Source organism: Monodelphis domestica, chromosome 5, assembly GCF_027887165.1.
Source record: "Monodelphis domestica isolate mMonDom1 chromosome 5, mMonDom1.pri, whole genome shotgun sequence".
NCBI classification, from domain to species: Eukaryota; Metazoa; Chordata; class Mammalia; order Didelphimorphia; family Didelphidae; genus Monodelphis; species Monodelphis domestica.
This window is the reverse complement of record NC_077231.1, coordinates 211,873,259-211,882,775: the sequence shown is the minus strand read 5'-3', so window position 1 is coordinate 211,882,775 and position 9,517 is coordinate 211,873,259. Positions and strand designations below refer to the sequence as shown.

General features: G+C 41.6%; 1 protein-coding gene across 2 annotated transcripts in view; it reads left to right on the top strand.

Moving 5' to 3' along the window:
• Positions 1-425: 425 nt before the first annotated feature.
• Positions 426-9,517, top strand: part of DGKI (diacylglycerol kinase iota) — a 623,490-nt gene continuing 614,398 nt past the window's right edge. Inside the window, exon 1 of one of the 2 annotated variants that reach the window (XM_056799742.1) lies at positions 426-873. In XM_056799742.1, coding sequence (XP_056655720.1) covers positions 452-873 — 422 coding nt within the window. In that variant the 5' untranslated portion in view covers positions 426-451. The remainder of the gene's footprint in view (positions 874-9,517) is intronic. The other variant, XM_003342025.4, reaches the window with a different exon arrangement.

Genomic DNA, 9,517 nt, shown 5'->3' with positions numbered 1-9,517 from the left:
GGGACGTTTTTCTAATTAGATTTGCAAGCTTGGAGAAATCACCTAGCTCTTTGGGGACTAGGTCTCTAAATCTGTAAAACGATGGGGCTGAGTATTTGATCTCTAAGGCCTTTTCCCAGGTCTAAAATTCTGAGGTTCTAGGATTCCCCCTTAATCCCGCCTTCACCCCGCCCCCCTATTCTTTTTTCCTTAGTTTCCCTGTCTCCTCTTAGGGAAGGGTTTATATTTACCTCCAAGGTTCTTTTTCTATCCTAGGGAAGACAGTGGGCTTGGGGCGTGTGTGTTTGTGTGTGTGTGTGTTTGTGTGTGTATCTGTGTGTATGGTGGGGGAGAGGTCGGTAGAAGGGGGGTGTCGGGGAGGGCTAAGGGAGGCGGCCCCTGATTGGCTGGGGAGGGGGAGTGGAGGCACGGAGTTTCCCACAATGCCCCGGTGCGGTGCAGCCGCGGATGGATGCTGCGGGAAGGGGCTGCCATTTGCTGCCCCAGCCAGCGGCGCGCTGACCTGCCTATTCTCCTGCAGTCGCTGCCGCCTGGCCCTGGCCCCGTTGCTTGCAATCACTCCAACCCAGCTCGGTCCGTGGTCCCTGGGTTCGCTGACATGAACACTAGCTCAGGGAGCGGAGAGGAGAAAGGGGCTGCCGGCAGCAGCAGCAGCGGAAGCGGCGGCGGCGGCGGTGGCGGGAGCTGCTGCCGCGGAGCCGAGGGCGGTGTACCGGACACGCGGAGCGCAGGAGCTGGAACAGCGGCGGCGGCGGCGGCGACTGCTGCAGCAGTTGCCCTGGAGGAGCCTCAGGCAGCCGGTCTGAAAGAGAAGGATGAGGCTCTGGAGGAGAAGCTGAGAAACTTAACTTTCCGGAAGCAGGTCTCTTACAGGTAGGAGAGGGAAGCCCAGGACACCCAGTGATCTCCGAGTCCCATTAAGGAGCCACCCAAACCTACTCCATTCTCTCTCCACCAAAACGAATGTCAGGAAGTTGGAGGCACCTGCCCAGCTTCCCTTCTCTTCCCCTCCCCCGCCTCCCCTTCCTGGAATCTTTACCCTCCGCACAGCTTCGATCCTGGAGTCTGAGGCTGTTCCTTTCCCACCCTGTCCTTGGGCTGAGTTTCTGATGCCAGACTGGAGAGAGGAAAGCATGCCTAGGTCCTTTAATTCAAAATTGGGGTGGTGGGAGAAAATCCAGGTAACTTGAAAGTCTTCCTTAAAGTTGCCCAGCAGTCATTGCCTCTCTCAGTCACCACTCCTTCAATCCCCCAGATTTCTCTAGATGGCACCTTGGCACCAACTTAGGAACTGAGATCACTCCGACAGGTAGAAATGAAGAACAGCTTTATACTTAAAAGGAAACACTTTGGTCACAAAACCTGCAACTACCAGATGCATATATACATATATCTACACATACATACATACATACATGTATCTGCCTAATAGAGACATATCCTTAGTATGCTGATCTACATACCTGCTTATTCTGTGCAACAGTATGGTATGTGCTCAGCAGTTTACTTTCTGTGTCACCCCGGGGAGACCCAATATCAAGGAGAAGTCCATCATAATCACTCCTAGAACTATATAATTGGGGTTGGGGGAGGCAGGGCAGGAGGAAATGCAGGCTACTCTAGCCTGAGTGGGGTGGAAGGGAAGCTCTCTACAGTAATGCATCACACAAAAGCCAAGAGCCATAACAGGGATAAATGTTATGCAGATAAGGTCAAGATTTTGTCTGGGTTGGGCAACTCACATGGAGGAATTAATAATTTATCTTATGATAGATCAAGGTTTAGGGAAGACTGGGGATGATAGATTATTTACTATTTCTATTTCTTATTGGGGTTTAATGTGTTACTTGAGAAAGGGTCTAAAAAAAGCAAACTTCTTTATTATTTTTTTAAAAAAGCTTACATGTTCCCTTCCAGAAAATCATAGTCTGAAGCCTGTTACCCCATGTACTGTTATGTAAGCAAAGGCAGATGACAAAGGTGTGTGGGTTTGAGAGAGAGAGAGAGAGACAGAGAGAGAGAGAGAGAGAGAGAGTATATGTATGTTGGGGGGGGGGAGTGGAATAGATAGGTGAATCACTAAGCCCTACAGAGATTGTCCCTGGCTGGGGTCCTCCAGATTTCAGACTCTGTTTGCTCTAGTCATTTATTGAGTGTAGATAAAGTGATTTTAACTTTTTTACTGTTGCAAAATTGCTGGTGAAATAGTTGCATTCCAGAATTCCTGGGTTGCATTTTTGTTCCCAGTAGGCTGAGGGAATTTCCCACCTGAGTTGCTCTTTCAGTTACTCACTTAGATGAGGACCAATCAGATTTCAATCTTTATATTTTGGGTTTCTAAAAATAGGATAGGAGGGGGTGGGAGTGATGGGGAGTGAAGGCTCTTGGAAGGCATGTTAGGACATAAAGCATGCTACTTCTTAGTCCTTGAGAAGCTGGAGCTGCTTGGCAATCCAATGTCGTAATGATCAGGAGTTAATTTATGTGAAGCAATACTGGCAGGTCTCTGTTTCCATGGTCCAAAGCACCTCCTGGCATGGAAGAATCCAACCTAGTCATTTGTATTAGCTGCTCTCTGGGTAGGTCTCAGACTAACATTTACAAGGGAAAGCAGGTCCAATCCCTAAGGGATTTTTCTGTCTGCTTCGGTTTTTTTTTTTCTGGGAATGTATTGGAGAAGATAGCCAGTGCCAGTGGGTCCTCACATCATTTTTATTTGAGTACATAACAGCAGGCTTTTGAATTCCATTTCAGTGAGGTGGGTGCTGCTCTTTAAGTTATATTTCACTTCAAAAATTTTATTTACTCATTTTCTGAAGTCCCTATTGTTTTGAGACTTGTGACCTTTAACCTCATGCTTTATGGCCCGCAAAGAAGGGTCATCAGTAGGTGGAAGATGTGGAAGCAGAAGAGTGAAGGCAAAAGACCGTTACAGCTCCTTCTTGCTCCAGGTAGCTTGGAAGGGTTACCATCTGCATCCGAGTCATGTACAGCTGGCCTGAGCCCTGAGCATGTTTACAGATGGTCTGAAAGGAAGGGAAAGCAAGCCTCTTTGGGAAGTTTGGGGTTTGCTTGCCTAGGAGGAACTCTTTACTTCTTTAGTACCTGTGGGAAGAGGATCACAACACTATACGATTATATATTTAGAGCTGGAAGGGGAGATTATTGAATTCATCCCTCTCATTTAACAGATGTAGAAATTGAGACCTAGAGAGTTTAAGTGATTTATCCAGGGCCACACAGCTGGTAACAGCTGAGGCAACTTTTGAACCTGTCTTCCTTTCTGAGTCTAAAGGTAGCACTCCATCTACTTTTTTCCCGAGGAAAAAAAAAATCTTTGAAGAAGCTCACAATATGGCTCCAACTTGAGATGGTTCAGTAGCTGTGTATGTGCTGTGGTTGGGGATAGGTGAGGTGGGAGACTATACAAGGATCCTAGATAGGGTTCTGAGTTTGAAGGAGAGAAGTAGAAACATACCTAAGGACAGAGCAAGCAGTGAGGAGTGGAGCTAGGCTAGGAACCTGAGTCTTCTGACTCCAAATTTAAGACTTTTCACAGCATCACTTACAATTGTTCAAGAATATCGATGTGGATGGAGGCTTCAGTTACAAAGTAGACTCTACCTTAGAGAAAGGTTGGTTTACTCAAATATAGACTGAGTCTTCTATTTTTAAACAAGTTAATAAACTTATGATTGTCAGAGCATTTAAAGTATGCGTGCCTTACCTGCTCTCTGGCTTTTCTGTGCTTTTTTGAAGAACACGAGCTTCTTGGGAAAAGGCACTTGACAGAGTGAGGGAAGGGGGTTATGTTTTGGGGGAGCTGTATGTGTGTGGGGGTCTCATCATCTATTTCTGTTGCTAAGGAACATATAAGCCAGAGTTTAAAAATAAATGAGGAGTGGGTGGGCATGCAGTGACTCCTGTCTTTTTAGAGACCAAAGCCCTTTTCAAAAGCCTTTAAATAGCCATTTCTGGAGGCAGATTATTCATTTTGCTCGACTTAGACTTTGTTAAGGAAAATAAACTCCTTTATACCCCCAGATTTCCCCTCATTATCTCTTCTTTCTTGAGTTTTTTTTTTTCCGGGGGAACCATTTTTCCATGAGGAATTTTCCTTTCTTTCAATTCTTGCTTCCCCAGAGCAAACAGGCTTTTTAGACAGCTGAGCTGAGGGTTTTATAAGGCAGTGTTAGTGAGCCAGTACTTTTCTCTTAAAATTAGTACCTTTTTTTCTTAACAAATTATGGTGCTGCAACAGATACATACATGCAAAGGACTATGTCAGTGTAGGAGACTATTTTTTCCTTCCATTTGGATTAGCATAATAGAAGTTATTCTCAGAAATACACCCTCTTTCAAGGGATTCATTTTGGGGTCTGCTCTGTGTGTATGTGTGTGTGTGTGTGTGTGTGTGTGTGTGTGAGAGAGAGAGAGAGAGAGAGTGTGTGTGTGTGTGTGTGTGTGAGAGAGAGAGAGAGAGGGAGGGAGAGAGATATTTTTTGTGTGTTCACTGCTTTTTCTCTTTTCTACCATTCCAAATGTGGTTCTGCATAACCTTTTATCTCTTTACAGATCACATTGACTCCAACACCTTTGGGTACCTGTACTCTTTACATTTTTAAGTTGAAAAAAACACCTTTGCTGATTTGCAGTCAAGCTTATACATTTTAACACATGGCAGGGAGAAAAATATAATCGTTCAGGACTGCTGAGAAACATTCTTTCACCCACATGGCACATGCCATCTCTATGAAGATACTCTTATGAGATTTTCATATGGTGATAAAAAAAATACTACCCAGGTGCAATGTGGGTGAGTATAGATTCCAATGAGAAATTCACACTTCTGCTATCATATGGGCAACCAAGTGTGAGAATAAAGTATGATTCTGAGATGGAAGAGTCCTGGGCTATACTTCTTGTGTTACCACCTACTTGTAAGGTGTTTCATTGCCCTTTACCTTGGTTTATCTATTTGTAAAATGAGAGTTGAAATACTTCTCTCTTGTTCTCTTTGGAGGGGCAAGAGGAAGGTGGATTAAAAACCATTTGCAGGTTGCTTTATACTGCTTAGACTAGGATATCGTTCATATACAAAGTACTTCAATGCCTACTTTGGTTTTACCTAACTTGGCAATAAAAGCATTATGTTAGCATTTCCTTTCTTTCTTTCTCTGTTTTTTAAAACCCTCACCTTCCACCCCAGAATCAATACTATATATTGGTTCCAAGGCAGAAGAGTGGTAAGGGCTAGGCAATGGAGGTTAAGTGAATTGTCCAGGGTCACACAGCTGGGAAGTATTGAGGCCAGATTTGAACCCTAGGACCTCCAATCTCTGCACCTGACTCTCAATCCACTGAGCTACCCAGTTTCCCCCAGCATTTTCTCTCTTCAGTCCCCCAAACAGGACCATAAAGATTGATAAAAGGCTAATGTAGATATAGAAAGAAGAAAGTGGACCCAGTTTTTACTTCTTCATTATTGTATGATACATATACAATGTATCACTTTCAGAAAGTCAAACGGGAAAATTGAGGATTTTCTGTTTTGTGCAGCATTTTGGAAAAGGGTTCCTTGGCTACCTATGAATTGCAGTTGTTTAGTTACTTGTAGGTAGTCCTATGGGAATAGCCACAGGCTAAGTTGAGAGACCTGGGTTCAAGATCTAGGTGTTGAACAAGTAACTTCCTTTCTCTAGGACAGTTTCTTTACCACTAACAGGACAGGACTAGGCTAGATGACTTTTGAAGTTCATTCTAGTTTTAGAATTCTATGTGGTGGGGGAAGCTGGGTAGCTCAGTGGATTGAGAGCCAGGCCTAGAGATGGGTGGTCCTAGGTTCAAATCTGGTCTCAGACACTTCCCAGCTGTGTGACCCTGGGCAAGTCACTTAAGCCCCATTACCTAGCCCCTACCACTCTTCTGCCTTGGAACCAATACATAGTATTAATTCCAAGATGGAAGGTTAAGGTTTTTTAAAAAAGGATTCTATGTGGTATTCAATAGCACATATTATGTAGCTAAACTTTTAAAAGTGCCTTCCTTATGAGATATTATTATGACTATGATTATTATTTTGGACTAGACCTGTGATTGCATTGGTTAAAGGGACTCCCTGTGAGGAAATTCCCTCTTCCAAGACAGATTCTTAACTATTTTACAACTTATAATAGTCACAGAATTGCCTAGGGACATTGAGAAGTTAAGACTTAACAATGGCCACATAGTTAGAATCTGTCCAAGGTTGGACTTGATCCCTGGAATTTCTGATTCCTGTCATCCTATTACAGATGAGGAAACTGTGTCTTTGAGGTGAAGGTCCTTGCCTTCAACCCAGATCTCAAGTTCAGTGTTCTTTCTACTGCACTATCTTGCCTCCTCATCTATGAGTCATCTGCTTTTCAGAGATGATATGAAATCTGATCAATTTAAACAAGCAGAAAAGGAGCCACTGCCAATGGAAGATATTTCAGAAATGAAGAAAAAGGAGATTTAAAATAAGATTCTAAGGCAATTGGAAAATTGTATTTGTTTTGCCAAATGATTGACTTGATTTTTCTAGACCCCAACTACTATGCAAAGTGAGGTTCATTTGGATAGTATGATAGAATATATTTAGGATAAGACTATCACCACTGATCTATTAAGAGTTTACTTGGCCCTAGCTAAGCCAGATAACTTACAACTATAAGACTTCCTTCTCTGGAAGATGAATATGCTCTTGTTTAGTCAGTTCAGGCATGTTTGACTCTTTGTGAACCCATTTGGGATTTTCTTTGCAAAGATACTGAAATGGTTTGCCATTTCCTTCTCCTGATTATTTTACAGATCAGGAAATTGAGGCAAACAGGGGTAAGTGACTTGTCCAGAGTAATATAGCTAGGCTGGATTTGAACTCAGGTTTTTCTGATTTCAGTCCCAAACCTCTTCCTACTGTGCCACCTAGCTGCCTCAGGAGTATTACTATGTAAGATTTCACAATTTTATACTTTACATCAAATAGGAGTTTCACTTAGAAAGAGAATATTGTTCTTCTGGTAATATGTTTTTTCCCCTCTAGGACTGCTTAGACCCTAGGTGAGTGTTGACTATTAAAGAACCACACACTTTTCCTGGGACATGCCCTCAAGTTCAGTGGGTATGGGAAAGGAGGTTCTGGAGGCCCTGAGACATTAGATTGAAATTATGTCTAGAGGCTGACATGAATGGGGGGGGGGTGAGAGAGAGAAGCCTGCCCCAGTCTGCCATCTGGAAGCTTCCTATTTTAATTACTTTTTTTTACTAAGTGCTACGCTTTGTTGTTTCAGTGCTGGTGAAGGACTTCAGCTGCTCTCAGGGCTGGATAGATTCAGCTCCCTAGGGCAAAGTCCCTTTATAGTTAAGGCAAGAGTGTTGATTTCCTTAATGTGAAATTTAAACAAACATTTTATTTTATCAGCTTTTAATAGTGCTTCCTTTAGTACTCATCTTCTGACCATTGCTTCTAAATGGGGTAGCTAAGGAAGCCTACTTGGGCAAGGGTAGTGGAAATGGGGAAGAGATGATTTTCAGGCATGCAAAGCTGTATCCAGGGGAGTTTATTCAACATGGATTTACTGTTAACAAGGCAGGATGATGTAATAGAAAAAGTACTGTATTGTCTAAAGACTTGTATTCAAACCCTACCATCTCCATTCATTAGTTATGACATTTCTGGTAAATCACTTAATCCCTCTTGGCCTCATTTTCTGTAAAATGAAGCCTCTGCCTATCCTCTCTGGCTGTGACAATCACATTGGATAATGTATATGAATTTTGTAAACTCTATAAAGTGGCTAATGTTGGGCATGATGAAGTCTGGTTGTTCTTTGCCCCTTTGAGGGGGTTTGCTTTGCTCTCACATTTTTGTTTTCATTATTCCAATGCATTTATTCATGCAATTGAAATTTATTTTTTTCTTCAGTAATATTTCATTGTATTTTTTCTCAATTACACATAGAAACAAAATTTAGCATTTGCTTTCTAACATTTTGCTGTCCAGATTCTTTCCTCTTCCTTTCCCCTCTCTGAGACAATAAGTGATATGATATAGGTTATACATGTGCTATCATGCAATACATATTTCCATGTTTGTCATGTTGTGATGGAAGGCATATATCACACCTACAAGAAGAAATTCATGAAGAAAAGAAATGCTTCAGTGTGCATTCAGACTCTATCAGTTCTTCCTTTGGTGGTGGGTAGCATTTTTCATCATGAATCCTTTGGAGTTGCTTGGATCATTGTATTGCTTACATAGCTAAGTCATTCACAGTTGATCATCATACAATATTGGTGTTACTGCATACAATGTTGTCTTGGTTCCATGCAGCAAACATTTATTTCATATCTGTCATGTCCCAGGTAATGTGCTAAGTGTTTGGAATATGAAATAAAAATGAGATAGTCTCTGCTCTCAAGGATCTGACATTCTCATGAAGGCATAGGCTAGCTGCTTTCTCAACTGTCCTTTCCAGGGCATATAGCTAGGGCATGGGCTCACTGAACAAATCTATTTTCTCAGATATTCAGAGGTACCTTGGGATGAGAGGTTGATGTAAAAAACATAGGCAAGTCCACAGAGATTTTGCTATTTATTGCCAAATTGATAGTTTACTTTTTAGTAGATAGTATTTATTTCCTGCTAAGCATTCATTGCCAACTATAGTGATTGCTATGGAGTGACATGGATTTTAGTAGCATGAATAGGCCACTTTCATCAGATCTAAATAAATGAGATATGGGGAAAGAAGAGAAAATGATATAGCTTATTATGCATTTTTCTAAAAAATGTAACTCATTAAAATAATGCTATATATAATTAGCCAATGTCTAATGGCTAGTTATTTCAAAGGGATACAATATAGAGCAAGATTAAAGAAATACAAACACATAGGTACAAGTTAAGTAAATTGGTAAAATTCTACCAATTTTCTTCTGTTATCAATCCCTGTGTAGTTTATCTCTTGTTTTCATTTGTACTTGAAAGAAAACCTCTAATTCTCTCCCACTTATAATTTTGGTGTCCTAATGCCTCTGGTCTTGTGTATGTTCATAGCTTCAGCTATTTTGCCAACCTCTTGGGGGCTTCAGAATGGTATCAAAAACCTTTAACTATCTATTTGTGCCTATCAAAGAGAAGGCATTAATTTGCCTCCAAACACTACCAATTAGCTCTGGAACACTTTAATCCAGCCAATCCTTCTCCAAGGGAGAATATTGATTTCCTACTGCATGTACTTTGTATTTAGTTTTTCTCTCATGGTTAGACTAGAAAGAGAGAGAGGGGAAAAGTCGTGGCTACTTAATTTTCCAGGAGACTGTGTAAATTCCTGCAACTGTCTTTTGTCCAATTCAGATAAGGTTGCTCTGACAATTGTGCTTCTGTACTAACTCCAGCTTTCTAACTGATCTAACAGCTTTAGTGTAAAAGTTCCTGTATAGAGTTGCTAAAGAGAATCCTTTAACCAGATCAGTAATTCTCAGTGGTTTTTAA